The following is a 20,595-nucleotide window of genomic DNA, read 5'->3' as shown; positions in this document are numbered from 1 at the left end:
TGAGATTTTTTTTTGGGCTAATCAAGTTTATAAGAGGGAGTTAGAACAACACATGATTATTTATAACGGGTGGATTTAAACCGTATATTTGATTAAATAACTACACACTAAGCACACATACATATGGGTGTGTATGTAATTATGTGTAAATCTATAGTTTCAATCCATCAAATATAAATAACCAGATGTAGCATCCAATTTTCCGTTTATAAGGCAATGTGGCAAAAAAATCGAGTTTGTGCAACTACTTTTTTTATTAAGACGATAAACCGCAAAACGGGTGAAAGTTCAGGTGGCAAACCGCTACGCAATAAAGAGTTATTAAACCATACACATAGTAAATCTAATACAACATCATTCAATTTGTTCTAGATTGTTTTTTTTTTTTTTTTCATTTTTCCACATTCCACGTAAGAATGGAATCTTTTTTTTTCTAATAAGTCGGCTCTCTTATTTGTTATGTCATTTTCGTAAATAACCTAGTGAGATTGGGTATTGACTTGACTCAATAAATGTTAACCAACAAATAATATTGTACCTACATCACAAATTACTATTATTAATAACACTTTCTCATTTTTTTCTTTTGAATAATTTTTTTTTATCTGCCCTCCGGCATTGTGATGGTGACGTCATTCGTCGAACTTGCCGCGTTTGTGCTAGTCGAGCTTTGACCCGCAAGAACATCTCTCTCCATGAAGAAACCGGGCTGCTTCGCTTGAGCCAACACGCCTTCGTTTCCCAACATCAAAACCACGGACGACATGTTCGGCCTGTCTTCGACGTTTTGTTGCACGCACAACAAAGCGACGTGAATCGATCTCGTCACTTCCGCCAAGTAAAACGAGTCTCCTATAGAAGAGTCCACTAAATCTATCGATCTCCCTTCTTTATAGAGCGTCCACGCCTGTCAAAAATTGGTAGACACTATGAAAGACGTTTTTACCCCTATGTTCTTAATATCGAATAATTGCCAAACATAATTAGGAGAGCTGATACTTAGATTCTATTACTAGAACATAAGACTAGGAGTTCAAATCACACCTCTCCCGTATTATCCCAATTCGTAACAAGATTTGAAGTTTTTAAAAAAAGATTAATAAAATAATACTCCCCTTGTTCCACTATATCTATCACTTTTAAGATTTTTTTTTGTTCCATATTATTTCTCGCTTTAGAACTCTAACACTACATTAATTATATATTTTTCAACTATGCCCTTATTAACTCTTCAACACTCTCTCTGCATTATATAATAAATAAGGGTATTTTGGTCAAACAATATCTAATTTTCCTAAAATCAAGACATATTTATTGAATTTCTTAAGATTTGTGCACATGTGAAAAACGACTATTATTTAGGAATGGAGGGCGCAGTAGATTAAAGCTTACGTGTCCAAGAAGGTTGAGATTGCTATCGTTGTGCGAAAATCCTCGATTTCTCTTGCCACTCACGATTTCGAGCACTAGGACACCAAAGCTAAACACGTCTGATTTTATTGAGAATAGGCCGTCTATTGCATATTCCGGAGCCATGTAGCCGCTGCAAATCGGAGTAGTAATTTTGATTTTTTACGTTAAAAACGGAAAATAATTACTAAATATTAAATGATTCAAAATCAGACTTTTTGTCAAAACTAGTTCGATGCTTACTATGTTCCGACAACACGGCGTGTCTTAGCTTCAGTCTCGTTCCCGCCAAAACTTCTCGCCATTCCAAAATCAGAAATCTTCGGATTCATTTCGGAATCTAGTAATATATTGCTCGCTTTTAGGTCTCGATGGATAATCCTCAATCGAGAATCTTGATGGAGATACAATAGTCCCCTAGCAATCCCGTTAATTATATTGAAGCGCGTTTGCCAACTAAGCAACGTGCTTTTTTTCGGATCTGTCGAAAATTGTTTAATCAGTTTCGAAATAATCTAGTGTAGGTAGAAGTTACAATTCAAGTTTTAGGTTAAAAAAAGAAAAGAAAAGAAAAACTACCAAATAACATAATATCGAGGCTTTTGTTGGGCATATATTCGTAAATCAGCATATTTTCGTCTCCTTCGATGCAGCATCCGAGTAACCTGACCAGATTCCGATGCTGAAGCTTGGCAATAAAAATGACTTCATTTTTGAACTCGTCGAGCCCTTGCATCGAGTCTTTAGATAATCGCTTCACAGCAATTTCTTGGCCCTCTTCCAAAATGCCCTATATATATAATATTGTTCATATGAAAGTTACAATTACTTTCTAAATTTGAACTATGTTCTTGACCTCATGTTAAATTTAAATAAATTACCTTAAAAACAGGACCAAATCCACCCTCTCCGAGCTTATTACCGAGTGAGAAGTCATTAGTAGCTTTCGAAATTACGGATAAATCGAACAACGGTAGCTCCGAGTTTGTGTCTCGGCTTCCGTTATATGTTCCTACAAATGAAAAAACAAAATATTGAAGAAAACTAAATCCTATTCTTTATGTATCAATTAAATTATAGGGTAAATTACAACAACCCCTAAAGTATGGTCAAACTACGAAAACCCCCATTTTGTTTGGGTTATTACAACCACCCATCAACTATAAATCCTCTTATATGTCCACCCTTGCGGTTTCAAATTTAGTGGAATCTTCTTGATTATACGAAATATTATCACTTTTGTACCCGTTTTATCTCATTCGAGCTCCACATTTTGAAGCAAGATGATCATAAAATGTGTTTTTTGGCTTGTATATATCAAATTGTTGTGCATCAGAAACAGTATTTTGCACAAAACGAGTACAAAACTAGAACACATTCCACGGAATCTAGATGATTATGTTGAATTTGACACCATAAGGCTCGAGGTGTAAGAAGATTCATAGTTGAGGGAATATATGTAATTATCCAAATAAGAGGGAGTTTTTCGTAATTTGACCATACATCAGGGGTGGTTGTAATTTACCCGAAATTATAGATGCACATTCTTACCTTCTTTTTCAATTTTTCGAACATTCTTCCTCCTTCGGATACATAGAAAGATGCTCAAGCCTGTAACTATTACTCCCACCACTGATGATGCCAAGCTAACTGTAAGAATCACTTTGTTCCTACCTTTAGATCCTGCAAAAACATTAATTAATGCTAATTAATCTTCGAGTATATATGTAAGTATTAATTTATCAAGAAAGTAATTAATAATAAAATTCTTTGTGTACTCGATTCGGAAGAAGCCATTCGAATGTATATATCCTGTCCGTCGGGAGACAAGCTTCGAATGTCGACCAAATCCTCGTACCAAACCAAGCACCCAATCCGTTTAGTCACATCCAACTGTGTGTACGCCGTACAATTACAATTCCTCAAGCACTCGCCCCTGCATTCTTCGAGCGTCATGCTCAAATTAGACCACGAAGATGTAGCGTCGGGCAATTTTATACGCTCGTATTTCAAGAAAACGTCTCCCCGGCAACTCAAATTACTCCTCCTCACGCAACCGTCCGACCAATCAGCTCCAACCCAATTGTCGTAATTCCTAGGGGTAAATCTGTCCAAGCACCCGCACGACGGTGAATTCCCAGTACTGCAAATACCGTAGGGCCCGCAGAGTCCGTAAGTATCGCATATATCGCCCGGCAAGTTCAAGTACACCACCCACTCTTGCCTCCGGTCGACCCAGGTCCATCTCTGGGCGAACCCGGTGGGGCTCACCGTGAATCGCGAGATGACCGATCGGTCGATGGCGTCCTCGCGGTAGGTCACCTCGTTGTCGTCCATCACGAAAGTCAACTTGTAGGTGGGGTCCGCTCTGGGGTTGCCGGCCCCACTGAACCCGGCCCCCCATATCCAGGGCCCCGCTCTATACAATGCCGCGGATGCGCCCCTTCTGATGAATACCTGCGGGTAGCCGGTTGGATCGAGGTGGTAACTGTACTCACCTGCAATCAGTGGCGAATCCATGATTTTATTCAAGGGTGTTCTGAATTTAGCGTAGGAAAAAAATAAAATTTAAATATAAATGTATAGATATAGTTTTCGTCCTTCAAGGTTGCACTGATTTCACATTTGGTCCCACATGTTTAGAAAAAACACATTTGGTCCTTATATTTCAAAAATTCAACACTTTTAGTTTTTTTCGTCAATTTTCCGTTAAAATTAACGGAATCAAGCGTGTTCCATGACTGCCTTAACTAACCACTAACGGTAAATTGACGAAAATAACAAAAAATGTTAATTTATTGGAACACGAGGGACCAAATGTGAAATTGATGTAAACTAGAGGGATTAAAACTGTAATTTCCCATATATATATATATATATATATATATATATATATATATATATATATATATATATATGCCACCGCTAACCTGGAGAAGGGTCGTCGGCGCTTTTCCATGAAAAGATGTAGGTTTCTAAACCCGTCGCAAAATTCCGACCGACTCTCATTCCCGGTAAGTACGTGTCCCCCGGCTGGTCGAAACTCTGCCAGACGGCGGCGCCGGCGCCGGCGCCTCCGTCTCTGACGACGATGTTCCCATCGTCGAGCAGCTGGGCAACGGGGTTCTGAACGGGCCGTGAGGAATTGGACGACCATATAACGGTGCCGTTAGTTTCGCCGTCGAACAGAGCTAAATTACCTGGAGGAGAAGTGATAACCCTTAAAACGCCGTTTCTGCCGGCGAGTGGAGTTTCCCGGTTTGCCACCCAAACGACGGTCCGAACCGGTAGATTCTTGTACCACAGACCTAGGTAGCGATTGGTGGAATTTCCAGGGCTGAAGAAACCCAACTCGAAAATCCCGCCGGATGAAATTAGGGTTACGCCGCCATCTCTGATTGTTTGAGAGGTGTTCAGGGTGTCTGTTGCAGATGATGAAACCTGCGACGAAACAAGAAACGGCGACAATGTCAGAAGTAAGGTAAGAAACTTCATTTCAACAGTTGTCTGCATACTTTACTTTCTCTCACTACTTTGACTAATTAATCTTAATTGTATATGATAATGGCGGGTTAAGAAGGGTGGTGGTTATTTACGTAAATACCCATTGAATTTTCTAATCAACAAACAATGTTTCGTAACCGAATTTTCGAACTCCCTCGATTTCGATCTGAAAATTAACGTTCGGGACAATGTATATCTTACATTAAATTCCGAATGTTTTGATTTTTTGCGTTTTTCGATTTTTTATGGAATATATGAGATTCATATTTTAATTTCTGGAAATATTTTTAAAAAGCTTCAATTATTTTACAAGAATTACACTTTTATTTTTACAAAACAGTAGATCCTAGTAAGATGTTTAGTTGATAAGATTCATATTTAGTCAAACTTGCTATGGAATCTGTAATTAAATGATGCTATTTGGTAATATTACTACCGCTCGCCCTTTCGATTAATTTTATAAATAGTGATTGAAAATAGAAAAAAAACATTTTAGACATTTCACATTTAATATCAGAATTTAACAAATTTAATATAAAATTGAATATAATATAATAACCATCTTACGAACTCCTGTCACATACAATTCACTATAATATCCGATATAGATAAGCAAACAAAGTTGATACAATTCACTATAATATCCGATATAGATAAGCAAACAAAGTGGTAAAGTGGTAAAGAAATGAAGCATCGTCAAATTGATTGGCCAATTAAGGCGACCAAAGTCAACTATTGCGTTTGACATATAAACACGTGTGAGAAGACTTTGGTGTACACGTGGACATTGGTTTCTAGATGTTTCAATTTTGACAATAGAAAATTTGAGACTTGGTGAAATATTTCTAAAAAAGACTGCTGGAGGCTGCTCGTCTTCTCCACCAATTCAATGAATTTAAAGACTTGGAATATAATGTAGCTTTTTTCTTTATCATCATCATTCATAAGTACATATTTATTTAATTATTCCTAAAATTAATTAATAATTGAGGTTTGTCGGCCCCAATATTTTTTTCATGGGATTATTTTGTAGACCCTTTATTTTCAAATTATATTGAACTAACTACCAAGTGGATTATACTCTAGGAAAAACCCCCTTCATTTCAGAAATATTTTGACATATCCCTCTAGGACACCCTGAAGTCTCTATAATACCCTTTTAAAATCAGTTTTAAACCCTAGCCACTACAATCGTCTCTCACTTCTTCTCTCAGATTCAATATCCCGTCTCCACAAACCTCCCACTGACGAAATTGCTTCCCGGAGCCATAACTCTCTCTCCGGTGGTCGGAATTCGATGGTTTAACTACCGTTGGATTCCTCTCGTCGAGTTCTTTCTTTTGGTGGTGATTTCATTCAGTTTCGAGGGCTGATCTATTTCTGCAATTTTTTTTCATTCGACGACGGTGGTCTTGCCGGAGCTTTATTTTGTGTTCCACCCGTCGAAATTTGACGGGCCACCCACCGTTGGATTCCTCTCATCGGGATCTATATTTTGATGGTAATTTCTTTTATTTTTATGTTTTCAGATTTATTTCTATATTTTTTTTGCATTTGTGGCGCGGGGAACCGTGGGTGGTTATTAACGGCGTCTAGGGTTTTGGTAGAAGGCGAGGGGGGTGAGGAGTCACTGTCTGTTTGATTTAAAATCTGTAGCATTTTCCAGCAATAACCTCTCTCTCTATCTCTCGATCTCTTAGTGTTTGTTGATTTTTTAGTGTTATGTTTTTCTTTAAATTTTGTTGATTTGCACTAAAGTAATTTTTTTTTGTTTTGATTTTGCAATTGCAGCTTAATGAAGGCCATTGATCCTTTCCTTGAAGGTGTCAAATTTTTTATTTTTTTGAAGTTACATCTGATTTGTTCAACAGACTGTATACATTACTATAGTAACATGTAGTTACATATGCATATATTTGTGTATTTTCGATTTGTATTTTATTGGTTCTGATGTGATTTGTAATAAAAATATTGAAATTTGTAAATTTTTGTTGGGGTTTTATGAATTTATTTTGTATAATTAAGCCAGTATTCGTGTGTGTATACAATTGATCGACTAAAAATATGGGAAAAAAACGAACATAATTATGAATTACTATAGGTACTATAGTTACATGTAGTTATTTTCAGTACTGTAAACATACTGTTTTGGAAATTAAAAAAGAAAAAAAAATTAATTTTTTTTTTTAATTTAAAAAAAAATTAAAAAAATAATTATATATATATATATATATATATATATAAATATAAATTTAACAAACATGTTTATAATTAAAAAAAAAAAGAAAATAATAATAAATAAATCAGCGAAAATGATAAATGCAGGACCATAAATGCTGAATACAGTTTGGCCTAAAATTGCATATAAGGGTAGTATAATACTTTCGCATCTTCAGAGGGGGGTATGTCAAAGGATGATTTGGGCTTGGGTTTATCCCTAGTTTATTTGGTGGCTAGGGGTATGTAAAATAACCCCGTTTTTATTAGGGACTCTTTGATAATCCTTCAAAATATTAAGTTAATAGGTAGAGACATGTGCTCAATTTTAATTTTTGACCAAAGTTCGAATTGTTTAATACCAATTATACCCTTCTCGCACATCCACTTTCTCGTTCTTAGTTCTCTAATTTATAGGGAAAAAAAATACCATGAATTGCGCGCGTATCCACTTTGTTCAAAAAATCGATTGCAAATCCTCGCAGATCTATGGTCACCATCATTTTTTTCTCTTCGTCGTAGTAGTCGAATTAGTGTACTGGCATCTTTTTTTCTTGAAAACACCGACCTAATTTTACGAAATCGCAAACCGATCTAGGGCTCGTATTTTGTATTATTCACTTCATATAACAAGTGTAGCATTTTGGGTTATTACATTTGAGTGTTGAGAAAATATTTTCCGTTTAAATCTAGTCTCGATAAGACCTTGATTCTTTTTTAAGAATAAACGGTTTAGGTTTTGTGCCAACGTTGATAGGTCGGGTGTTAATAACCGGGCCAATTCGAAAAGCAACGTAGAGATGGGACAGAAGTATGGTGGTGTGATTTCGGGGTCGTGATCGAGGACATTTTTAAATTAGATGCTAAAAGACTCGATTTAAAAAAAAAAATTAATGTCGGAATAACGCTACAACTTAGAAAATAATATTACACCTATCTTGTATTAATTACACACGAAATAAACGATTTTATTTATCTACCCGCCAGCATTGTGATGGTGACATCATTTGTCGAATTTGGTGCATTCGTGCTAGTCGAGCTCCGAGCAGTAAGAACATCTCTCTCCGTGAAGAAACCGGGCTGCTTCGCTTGAGCAAACACGCCTTCGTTTCCCAACATCAAAACCACGGACGACATATTCGGCCTATCTTCGACGCTTTGTTGCACGCACAACAAACCAACGTGAATCGATCTCGTCACTTCCGCCGAGTGAAACGAGTCCCCTACCGTAGTGTCCAATAGATCTATTGATCTTCCTTCTTTATAAAGCGTCCACGCCTGTCAAAAAAAAATAAAAATCGTGAGCACTAAGAAAGACGTTTTTACCCCTATGCGTCGCTTTTCGTGTTCTTGATATTGAATAATAAATAAATAAATAAAAGCTTACGTGTCCTAGAAGGTTGAGATTGTTATCATTGTGGGAGAATCCTCGGTTTCTCTTGCCACTCACGATTTCTAGTACTAGAACACCGAAGCTAAACACGTCCGATTTTACGGAGAATAGTCCGTCCACTGCATACTCGGGGGCCATGTAACCACTGCAAATCGATGTTAAAAATGGAAAGAGTTACATAGGAGTTTGCTTTTACAGTAGAACCTTGATAAATTAATACTCGATAAATTAATAACTTCACTTAAATAATAAACTTTTTCAGTCCTCACTAAGTAAAAACGTACTAAATTACTAGTTTTATAATTTAATATTTCGCTAATTAATAGAATTTTGTTAGTCCCGACTGTATTAATTTATAGAGGTTTAACTGTACTTATATTTTTAACAAGAATTCGATGCTTACTATGTTCCAACAACACGACGTGTCTTAGCTTGAGTCTCGTTCCCTCCGAAACTCCTCGCCATTCCAAAATCGGAAATCTTCGGATTCATTTCGGAATCTAGTAATACATTGCTCGCTTTCAGGTCTCGATGGATAATCCTCAACCGCGAATCTTGATGAAGATACAATAGTCCCCTAGCGATCCCGTTGATTATACTGAAGCGCGTTTCCCAACTAAGTGACGTGCTTTTGTTCGGATCTGTCGAAACATTTAATTTTGTTTTAAGTCATTTTTGAATAACCTAACGTAGGGTTTGAGCTTAACCAAAAAAAAAAAAAAATCTACCAAATAAAATAACGTCGAGGCTTTTGTTGGACATGTATTCGTAAATCAGCATATTTTCGTCTCCTTCGATGCAGCATCCGAGTAACCGTACCAGATTCCGATGCTGAAGCTTTGCAATAAAAATGACTTCGTTTTCGAACTCGTCACGCCCTTGCATTGAGTCCTTCGATAATCGCTTCACAGCAATTTCTTGACCCTCTTCCAAAATGCCCTTATATATAAATTCGAATATTGTTCATCACACGAAATTTGCAATTATTTTCTAAATTCGAAGCAATGCCTATGTTTTCATTTTATTTTCGTTTCCGGCCAAACGGCCCATTCACCGAGAGTTAAATTCAAATTAAATAACTCCGTAAAAAATATTAAAACACTTTATTACCTTAAAAACAGGACCAAAACCACCCTCTCCAAGCTTGTTGTTCAACGAGAAGTTATTAGTAGCTTTCGAAATTACAGATAAATCAAACAACGGTAGCTCCGAGTCCGTGTCACGGCTTCCATTAATATTTCCTACAACATATGAAAAACTTTGAAATTTAAATTAATTCCTCGTTTTTTCTTCATATATCAATTAAATTAGACGTGCTCGTTTGTTTTACCTTCTTTTCCAATCTTTCGAGCATTCTTCGTCTTTCGAACGCGTAGAAAGATGAATAGGCACGTAATAAGTATTACTCCGATCACCGATGTCAAGCTAACTATGAGAACTACTTTGTTCCCTTTTTTAGAACCTGCAAAATTATTAATTGAAATCACACCAATAAATCATTTTGGATTGTTGCGCACAAATCAAGAAAAAATATTTATGGAATATATATGAAAATTACTAAAATACCTTTGTCAATAATTGTTTCTCAGTTAATTATCTTTGAATAAATCAAGAGTAATTTATATAAGGGCAAAATTGGAAGAAAAAAAAATGTGATCAATATGTCATATGATCGGAATTCTAAAATGACAAATAATTTAAAAATTAGTACTCGATTCAGAAGAAGCCATTCTAATGTAAATATCCTGTCCATCGGGAGAAAAACTTCGAATGTCGACCAAATCCTCGTACCAAACCAAACACCCGCTGCCTCTACTCACATCCAACTGCGTGTACGCCGTACAATTACAATTCCTCAAGCACTCGCCCCTGCATTCATCGAGCGTCATGCTCATATTAGACCACGAATACGTAGCGTCGGGCAATTTTACACTCGAGTATTTCAAGAACACGTCTCCCTCGCAACTCAAATTATTCCTCCTCACACATCCGCTCGACCAATCAGCTCCGACCCAACTCTCCCAATCCCTAGGGACGAATCTGTCCAAACACCCGCACGACGGTGAGTTCCCGATCTGGCAAATACCGTAGGGCCCGCACAGCCCGTAAGTATCGCATATATCGCCCGGCATGTTCATGTACACCACCCACTCTTGCCTCCGGTCTACCCAGGTCCACCTCTGGGCGACCCCATTGGGGCTTATCGTGAACCGCGAAACGACCGATTTGTCGACGGGGTCCTCGCGGTAGGTGACCTCATTCTCGTCCATCACGAAAGTCAACCTGTAAGTGGGGTCCGCTCTGGGGTTTCCGGCCCCACTGAACCCAACCCCCCAGATCCAGGGCCCCACTCTAAACACCACCGCAGATGCGCCTCGTTTGAGGAGTATCTGCGGATAACCTGTTGGGTCCAGGTGGAAACTGTACTCACCTGCAGTCAGTGACGAATCCAAGATTTCAATCAATCAATAAAAAAAACTAAAATATACACATATATATATATATATATATATATATATATATATATATATATATATATATATATATATATATATATATATATATATATATATATATATATATATATATATATATATATATATAGACCTGGGGAAGGGTCGTCGCTGCTTCTCCAGGACAAGAAGTAGGTCTCCGAACCGGTCGCTAAATTCCGACCTAATCGCATACCCTGTAAGTACGTGTCCGTAGGATGATCGAAACTCTGCCAGAGGAGGGTAGTTTCGTCATTTGCATCCCTGACGACGATGTTTCCGTTATCGAGCAGCTGCGCTACGGGGTTTCGAGCTTGCCTGGAGGAATTCGAGTTCGACGACCATATAACTGTGCCGTTAGTTTCGCCGTCGAACAGAGCTAAATTACCTGGAGGAGCGATAACCCTTAAAACGCCGGTTCTGCCGGCGAGTGGAGTTTCCCTGTTTGCCACCCAAACGACGGTCCGAACCGGTAGATTCTTGTACCACAGACCTAGGTAGCGATTGGTGGAATTACCAGGGCTGAAAAAACCCAGCTCGAAAATCCCGCCGGAGGAAATTAGGGTTCCGCCGTCATCTCTGATTGTTTGAGAGGTGTTCAGGGTGTCTGTTGCAGATGATGGAACCTGCGACGAAACAAGAAACGGCGACAATGTCAGAAGTAAGGTAAGAAACTTCATTTCAACAGTTGTCTGCATACTTTCTCTAACTTTGACTAATTAATCTAATAATCTAATTTATAAAGGTCCAAGAAGGATGTGGTTATTTAAATATAATTTTCACATGGTTAATACGGTTTACGTCTCTCGTATGCTTCGATTTTCAATTTTCGGTTTTAAATTTTTTTTAGAATTTTTTTTATTATTTACCGAAAATAACATCTACAATGTCAATGTTAATAAGTACTCTATACTATAGGCGAATAGATTAAAAAAAAAATTAGAATTTTCGAATTCCTTTGATTTCAATCAAGAAATTCTAAAATTTAGAACAAGTTTTTTAATTACCAATTTTCATAATTTCGATTTTCTTTTGAAATGGTTTCGGAATTAGTTTTACGATTGGGACAAAAATATATTTTAAATTTTTAATTTCGATCTGATTCGTCGAATTTCCACAGTAAATAAATCAGCCACGCCATGCATCACATCACATATGCATCACTGATTAGCCAAAGTTGTTGCCTTTGAAATTCATGTGAAAAGACTTTGTGCACGTGGCTATTTCTTATTGGATGTTTTTCTGTTATTTAGAAAGAAATTGCAAAGTTGGTGACATATTTCGGTTATTATTATGCTATACCCGATGAAGACTATATCAGGTGATTTCTTATAGTTGATTTACACACATTAATATAGAGAAGGAAGACTTCTTCCAGCTTACGGCGGTCGTTCTTGGAAATTTATGGTCTATTATATTCAGCACGAACTTGGTCAACGTTGAAAATTGGGATTTTGCTTCTCTCATTTTCCTTACTACCATGATTGACTAGTGATTACTATATTACTTATTCCTAAAAACCGATTGAACTAGGAAATTATAGTTGGGAGCGAAAACTAATAAATATCTAATAACTCAATTATGTATTTAAATAGTATTTAAATACTATATGATAAATAATAAAATAAAATTATTATGTATTTTGTCCCACGAAAAATTCTGCACAATTATAAAACAAAATTATCATGTAATTTTGTTATCACTTCAAAACTATTTTATTTGTGAGTGGAAATCAGATGAATTGGATCACCGTTTTTTTCGAAAGTGAACTATCAATTCTGATTCCGGAAAAATATAGGTTTTCATCCCTCAAGTTTGCACCGATTACACATTTAGTCTCTCATGTTTCAACACATTTAGTCATTTCCGTCAATTTTTCATTAAAACTTAACGGAATCAAACGTGTGCACATCACTACTGAAATTTGATGGACTAACGATAAATTGACGGAAATGGCTAAAAATGTCAAATTATTGAAATATGAAGGAACAAATATGTTTTCTGTGAACATAAAGATCAAATATGAAATCGTTACAAACTTGAGGGATAAAACTTGTAAATTTTCCATTCTGATTCCGATCCATAAAAAAAATCATTCGATTATTGAACAAGTTTTCTTATCCCAATCTTCAAAATTCCATTCTTTTTATTTTTCTAAAATATTTTGGAACAAAATTGGGATTAGTTTTTCGTTCCCGATAAAAACTTGTTTTGAACAATTTCGACTCCATCGTATTTTCACCAAATAAAAAGACAATTATACCCCCAGAACGGTCTTCTTTCTCCCAATTCCAAGACCGGATTTTCACTAAATAAACACTATTATACCCCCCAAACCGTCTTCTTTCTCCCAATTCCAAGATCGGATTTGCACCAAATACAAAGACAATTATACCCCCATAATCGTCTTCTTTCTCCCAATTCCAAGATCGAATTTTCACCAAATAAAAAGACCATTATACCCCCAAAACCGTCTTCTTTCTCCCAATTCCAAGATCGGATTTTTCACCAAATAAAAAGACCATTACACCCCCAGACTCGTCTTCTTTCTCCCAATTCCAAGAAAATTCCAAAAACAAATATTTAAATACATCATGCATAAAAATTTAAAACCGCCGACTCCTTCTCTTCGCATACAACAACCTGTCACTTAGCTGTCAAAAAACGACGTCGTTCCCATGGTTCCTCCCTCTTTCTTGGAACCCCCTTCTCACCGTCAATTCTTCCACCCTCTCTATATCACACTACCCTTCCTCCCCCAATTCATCCCCAAATTAAAAAAAAAAATCCAATTTCTTCAAAACATTCATCAATTTAGAAAAAACTTCAATTTTAATGGCGTCGAAAGATGAGTCGAATTTCCAGGATTTCCTGCCCTTAATGGCGGAGAAGCTCGGCGGCGACGGGCTGATCGGAGAGCTCTGCAATGGGTTCCGATTGCTGTCGGATTCCGACAAAGGGGTGATCACATTCGAGAGCCTGAAGAAGAATTCGGCGTTTTTAGGGCTTGAAGAATTGTCGGATGATGATCTATTGGGGATGCTGAAAGAAGGGGATTTTGACGGAGATGGAGCCCTAAATCAGATGGAGTTTTGTGTGCTGATGTTCAGATTGAGCCCTGATTTGATGGGTCAATCTCTGTTTTTGTTGGAAGAAGCTCTTCTTCAAGACTCTAACTTTTCTTAATTTTATATATATATATGGTTTTTGTCTAATTGATCTGATTTTGTTGATGGATTGTTTTAACTTGTTATTTACCAGTTGGTTATTGTAGTTGCTGTCTGGTGATTATGAATTTTGAATTGTATACGGGAAATTCGACGGATGAATAAACGGAATTTGTTCGATGTTTTTTCGATGCTGCATTAACTTCTTGTACTTGTGTTTTTGATGATTCCGATTTCCAGGGGTTTGTGTGTTTTGTCAACGCGTTTTAGATGATGAAATATCGAAGATGGTAATGCTTTGTGGTGGAAATTGGAGCGGAAATTTTGATTTTCGCCGATTTCGATCGGAATTTTTTTCATTATGGAATTACATTTTTCATTCCGAATTCCAAAAGTTCCGATTTTTATGATTCTTTTTTTTTTTTTTTTTTCTGAACGCAGTTGGAATACATATTCGATTTCAATTTCCATTCCAATTTTTAATTTTCGAAAAAAGCCGATTATTTTTAAAAAATTGCACTTATAATATCAGATCGTATAGATGACTAAAAAAATCAGTTGATATCGATCCGAAAATTTTCGATTTTGGAAAAAAAGAAATTCATTATGATATCCAATTTATAGGGATGGAATTGGAATTAGTTTCTCTTCAAACAAAATTGACATTTTTTTGGGCCGAAAGTGTTAATTTCGACCGGTCCGGTTTCCAATCCCGGTGCAGATTTAAAAATCACATTTCAGAACTCCATTTCTTTTTGTGGGCAAAAAATTGCTGGAGGCTATAACAGAGCTCTCTGGGTGATTATAAATTTCGAATCATATACAGAAATTCGATGGAATATATTCGAAGTTTTTCAATACTGCATCACCTTCTTGTACTTCAATGTTATGGATGATTATTGGTGTATGTATGTATGTATGTCAAACACATTAGAGATGATAAATTATGAAAGATGTAATGCACCCTTCCTATTCTTTTTAGGATAATCCCGAGAAAATATCTTCGCCGATAGTACTGAGGCCTGGTATGATACCTAGGGGGTGGAAATCGAATGGATGGATCATATTGGAATAGGTAATTTCGGAGAAAATTTTGATAAATTTCAAAAATGAAAAATCCATTCCAATTATGTTCCGGAAAAAAAAAATTAGAAATCGAAATTTCGAAAATTGGAAGTGAAAAAAGTCGTTCCATAATCGGAAATTTTCGAATTGGAATAAGATGACATCGAAAACTCTAAATTTTTATTCACCTAAAACGTAAAATGTATAATAATATTGATATTATAAGTGTAAATTTCTGGTAAAAAATCGAAATTTTCGGAATTTGAAATACGATTTAAAAATCAGAATCTCGTATATAGTCCAATTCCGATAAAACAAAATTCAAAAAAATCGGAATCGGATTTTTGGAATTGGAAATGAAAAATATTGTTCCGGAATCAGAAAAAATCATATCAAAATCGACATAAATCGGAAATTCCATTTCAATTTTCACCCCTTAATTGTACCTCAATATTAAAGAATTTTAATGATTATAAATTGGGTGGCATTCTGTAATTATAAATTAGGTAAAGAAAGAGATGAGGGCTGACGTGGCCGGCCATCTTCCAATAGAGGCATTTGAATGTGACCATTCGATGAAAGTCACTAAAGCTACGGCTGATAGCTCTTCTTCCTAAATAAATATACAATTTTCCCTTTCTTTTATATTTTCAATAAAAGAATAAATGTAAACTAACAAAATAATAAACCCTAAAAAGAGGGGTTCCAATTGCCCACCTTTCTTACTTCCACTATCATATTCCAAACATATAAACAATTCTAAAGTGAGATTTGCAATTGATTACTCTTCTCATAACTCAATTATTCCTTTCATTTCTTTTGGAAATTTTAGAAATATATATATATATATATATATATATATATATATATATATATATATATATATATATATATATATATATATATATATATATATATATATATATATATAATATATACAAATAATAATCAAGTACGCATGCCGTTCAGTGCATCTAGTTGGTGAAGTAATAGAGTACATGTGTCAAATGATTCGATCGAATTCCTTTTGTCAATGTTTTCTAGGTCAATGTTTTCTAGGTCAAGTTTTTTATATATGGCTTATTTATACCTAAATATGGTTTATACATCTCGTGTGGTTTGCAAGGTCTTGCACGAGAGTGAAAATTTATTACTTGCATTTACTAATTGTCGATATAAGTTTCACTTTTAATTTCATCTTTGCACAAAGATTAAAAATATTAATAAATTTGACTTGATTTTAGAAAAAATAAATATGGAGACCAAAATAATTTTTATTATTTAATAATGCGATAAGAGATTTAATATGTAACATGGTTGAATTAATACGTGTAAAACAAAATAAACAAAAATATATAACAAAAATTTATAAAATAAGTGACAATTATTATGGAACATAGGGAGTAATTAAACTGAACGTGAAGCTAATATTTTCGTTTACATAAAGGAGAAAAAACTCTAAATAATTATACGTAGTTTTTATATATAAGTATGTCACTGAACGCATAAATTGTCTAATATTGGATACTAAAAACTTATATTTAGAAATTACAAAATTCAATTTTTTTTTATATTCGACTATCTTAATGCGGTTAGTAATATATTTTCAAACAATCGCTAATTAGAAATATATATTTACCGTGCATCGTACATAATTAATGGATGCATTATTAGGAATATTGGATTCACTACATGTAATAATGCACAATGTTACTTTCCACCATAAAAGCACCTATAATAAAACAAAAATAATATCCTTAATCCATTCTTTAATTATGTTTGTACTTAATTTCACTGATTATTAGTAATTCCTAACCCAACCTTTAATCATGATTATTCAATTATTACAAGACTAAGAATATAATATATACAATATCATACAATTTAGTCATAATATAATCATTTGGCCAAAACTCCATCATTATTTTTCTTTTCTTTTTTCATTAAAAAAAAAAAAGCATTAGGGCCTACAATTATTTCTATCTTATCATGTAATAATTAATTTTGTTAATTTTTTATTCGGGCCGGGCTTAAAAGGCTGTAATTAATTTGCTTATCTGAAAGTTGCTCCAAATGTAGGTGTCCAAAAATCACCTGCACAGCTTGTTTCGTGATCAGTCACCGGGTAAGTGTTCGAAATCGGCACTAAACATAATCCTCGACTTCTAAGATCTTGTCGCTGCCCTACTCGATCGTTCGATTTATCGAAACTCTGCAGTATAAATTACGCAAAATTAATTAATTAATCGAAGAGTATAATTATTAATTTATATATAATATTTAATAATTACATGCAGTAATATATACCTGCTGATGCTTTATGGGAGCTTCACTTTCCATGTATGGGCTACTTAGGACCTGATCAAGAATTAATGAAATTTCATAGAAATAAAAAAAATAAAACAACTAAAATAATTATTTTAAGGTTGTAATAATTATTTTTTATGCAGCAATTAATTCAGAAAATATAATTAGATCATGACTTACACTGAGTTGTCCATGCAGATATTTTATGCATTCAGTTGCCTCAGATAGTACAGAAGCTGTATCAGTCTGCAAATTATAATTACATAAGAGAGATATATATACACTAGAAACTCGATAAATTAATAATATTTTTGCTTAAATAATAGTTTTTTTTCTGATCCCGATTCTTTAAAATCTATTAAATTATTAGTTCTATGATTTAATGTTTCGCTAAATTAATAGAATTTTGTTAGTCACGACTGTATTATATATATATATATATATATATATATATATATATATATATATATATATATATGAAAAATTTAAATACCTTTCCAAAAGGTGAGACTAATTGTTGAAGTGCTGTTATTCTGTCACCCATTTTCTCTTTCCTGACCTAATTAATAATCAAGAACAAAAGCTAAATGATTATATATATATATATATATATATATATATATATATATATATATATATCATGAATCTTAAAAAAAATTCAAACAATAAAATTAATTTAAAAGAAATTTCATAAAAAATAAATAAATTGACATGCATATACCTTAAAAGCTGGGGAAGACGAAGGCGTTTCGTTCCGAGGCCGTTTATTTGATGTTTCGGTGCTGTTTTTCTTCGTCGTCGCGCCGTTCTAATTTTTATTTGATTTTTTATTTATTTTGAGAAGAAAAACAAATAGATCTTCAGCATAATTATTTTAGGAAGAAAAAAGATGAAACCCTAGGAGAGTTACAGTCACATGTACTCTATATATATATATATATATATATATATATATATATATATATATTACCTTGGGCTTTTCATCAAAAGATGGAGCTGCAGAAATCTGAGTTTGCAACGGCGTCGGAGGAAAAAAGCTTGATCGAGCATGATGAGTATCAGTACTCATGGCGGCGGCGGTGGTGGGTGCAGATGAAGCATTCCAGAAAGGGGTGTTGTTAGTGAAATGCAAATGGCTGCTGTTGGACTCCGGCGGAGGCGGCGGCGGCGGCAGTTGGGGAGTACTAGATGTTCTCAAGAACTGCGGATATTTATTACTCAAAGAGGTGGCGCCGCCGCCGCCGTAACCGCTCGAGGAATACGAACAATTTATTGACCGGTTCTGGAAGGCGGAATACTGATTTTCTGCCGGCAGTAACAGGCCGTAGGCGGCGGCGGCGGATTCCGCCGCCGCCTGGAAACCGGAGTTTATATTATTCTGAGATGTTATTGTGCTGTCGTTCGAACTCGCCTGAGAACTACTGAACTGTGATTGATCCAACGAAAAACCTCGATTGTTCATTTGCTTGAAATCATGTACGGATGAATATTCCTCCGGCGAAACACCGCCGGAATATACCTTTTGTCTCCACTGTTCTTGACAAGATTCCGCCGCCATGGATTCTTCACCTCTACTGTTCAATATTAAACCAAAAAATAAAATAAATAATTTAAGTCTATATATATATATGTGTGTGTGTGTGTAAATCTGGAAGTACTTACAATAAAGATTGACCCCAATCTACTGACTGAGAAGAAAGGCGGCCTAACCCCATCATATGCAGCTCCCGGTTAACGGCGGCGGAAGCCGTTGCTGCAGTTTCCAACGGCCAGCCGAAGGTGGCTAGGGCGTTTAAGGTGGTCGGAATATTGGAAGCTGGGATTGCACCGCCGCCGCCGTCGAATCTGTTTCTTGATGACGTGTCCCACCAGTTCCCGATTCCCAGGTGAAACTGATCGTCATCCGCCATAGCTAAATTCTTTCGTCTTTTTCTTGTTGAATCTGATCATCAGTATTTATATATACAGCTGTTAAATAATCAAAGAGTAAGATATTAATTATTTAATGTGAAGAGTTTGTGGTTGACTTTTTCTCCACAGTTGTTTGACTAAGAAAATGAAAGGTCATCTTGAAACCAAATTCCTACTTATATTAATTTATTAATTAATTAATTTCTACTATTTATTATTTATATTACCTGTCTCTTTACATTTCCAATTATGCATTGTATATTATTTTTGTTAATACTTGTGCCGAAACTTTAAACGACAGATATAAAACGGAGGAAATATCGATCCGTTTCAAATTAATTGTTGATCATATTTTATTTTACGATTATTATTTGTCGCTTTGGTTTTAATAATTAATTTAATTAGTAGTTTGTTCAACTTAAACCAATGGTTCAATCGACGGTTCTAACTGGGATATGTTAATCGTAACTTGCACGTGTTCTATAAATATTTTTATAGTTCGTGTGCAAGTTGATTCATAGTCAATGATTAACCGCCTAGTAATCGACGGTTCGATTCACCGATCAAACCAGTCTGCGTCGGTTTCTAAGGCAGTAACTGAAGAAACACAAGGAAATCAATACTCAATAAAAGTATCACAAGTTCAAATTTGTTTAGCCTTTAATTCTTTTCAATCACTATATTGCAAATATAATTCGTAAATACATACATGAGAGCAACCATGAATTAAATCAAGATCGCACCACAAGGAGTGTAAATGCGTGCGTGTTGTCATTTGACCCAATTTCAGATCATATTGCCAGTATTTTTTTTAGGTCGAACTTACTACAATAATTAAATTAGTGTAATTTACATCTCTCGTGCAATATGCGAGCTATTGCAGAAGAATAAAAGTTATCCAATACATTCATATGGTTAGTTAATTCCCCTTTTGAAGAAGAAAGGAAATTCCCCTTTGACATGTTATAGTGGTGGAGTCAATATCAGTGACTAACACCACCATATTCACTTCTCATAAGCCATCATCTAAAATCACACTATATACAATATATATATATATATATATATATATATATATATATATATATATATATATATATATATATATATATATATATATATATGTGTG

At 35.0% G+C, this 20,595-nt stretch overlaps 4 protein-coding genes across 4 annotated transcripts; 1 reads left to right on the top strand and 3 right to left on the bottom strand.

The window, feature by feature from the left end:
* Positions 1-495: 495 nt before the first annotated feature.
* LOC105961851 (G-type lectin S-receptor-like serine/threonine-protein kinase At4g27290) lies at positions 496-5,185 on the bottom strand. The gene is made up of 8 exons (XM_088822249.1): positions 4,341-5,185; positions 3,189-3,908; positions 2,962-3,093; positions 2,292-2,422; positions 1,990-2,200; positions 1,654-1,891; positions 1,393-1,543; positions 496-907 (listed from the first exon to the last, which is right to left on the bottom strand). Exons 1-8 carry the CDS (start codon positions 4,921-4,923, stop codon positions 602-604), a joined length of 2,472 nt encoding a protein of 823 aa, XP_088678375.1. The 5' UTR covers positions 4,924-5,185; the 3' UTR covers positions 496-601.
* Positions 5,186-7,987: 2,802 nt separating this feature from the next.
* LOC105961852 (G-type lectin S-receptor-like serine/threonine-protein kinase At4g27290) lies at positions 7,988-12,049 on the bottom strand. Its single transcript, XM_088822248.1, has 8 exons — positions 11,132-12,049; positions 10,236-10,955; positions 9,855-9,986; positions 9,635-9,765; positions 9,253-9,463; positions 8,928-9,165; positions 8,519-8,669; positions 7,988-8,409 (listed from the first exon to the last, which is right to left on the bottom strand). The coding sequence occupies exons 1-8, from the start codon at positions 11,712-11,714 to the stop codon at positions 8,104-8,106; spliced, it is 2,472 nt and encodes an 823-aa protein (XP_088678374.1). The 5' UTR covers positions 11,715-12,049; the 3' UTR covers positions 7,988-8,103.
* Positions 12,050-13,611: 1,562 nt separating this feature from the next.
* Positions 13,612-14,367, top strand: LOC105961928 (calcium-binding protein KRP1). Its single transcript, XM_012986188.2, has one exon. It carries the CDS (start codon positions 13,852-13,854, stop codon positions 14,200-14,202), a length of 351 nt encoding a protein of 116 aa, XP_012841642.2. The 5' UTR covers positions 13,612-13,851; the 3' UTR covers positions 14,203-14,367.
* Positions 14,368-17,037: 2,670 nt separating this feature from the next.
* LOC105961929 (transcription factor bHLH123) lies at positions 17,038-19,661 on the bottom strand. Its single transcript, XM_012986190.2, has 7 exons — positions 19,218-19,661; positions 18,526-19,129; positions 18,277-18,363; positions 18,049-18,114; positions 17,736-17,801; positions 17,556-17,606; positions 17,038-17,460 (listed from the first exon to the last, which is right to left on the bottom strand). The coding sequence occupies exons 1-7, from the start codon at positions 19,463-19,465 to the stop codon at positions 17,302-17,304; spliced, it is 1,281 nt and encodes a 426-aa protein (XP_012841644.2). The 5' UTR covers positions 19,466-19,661; the 3' UTR covers positions 17,038-17,301.
* Between the last annotated feature and the right edge of the window lie 934 nt (positions 19,662-20,595).

Source organism: Erythranthe guttata, chromosome 8 (assembly GCF_056151865.1).
Source record: "Erythranthe guttata isolate IM_541 chromosome 8, IM_541, whole genome shotgun sequence".
NCBI classification, from domain to species: domain Eukaryota; kingdom Viridiplantae; phylum Streptophyta; class Magnoliopsida; order Lamiales; family Phrymaceae; genus Erythranthe; species Erythranthe guttata.
Note: the sequence above shows the minus strand (reverse complement) of the source record. Positions and strands in the feature narration are given on the sequence as shown.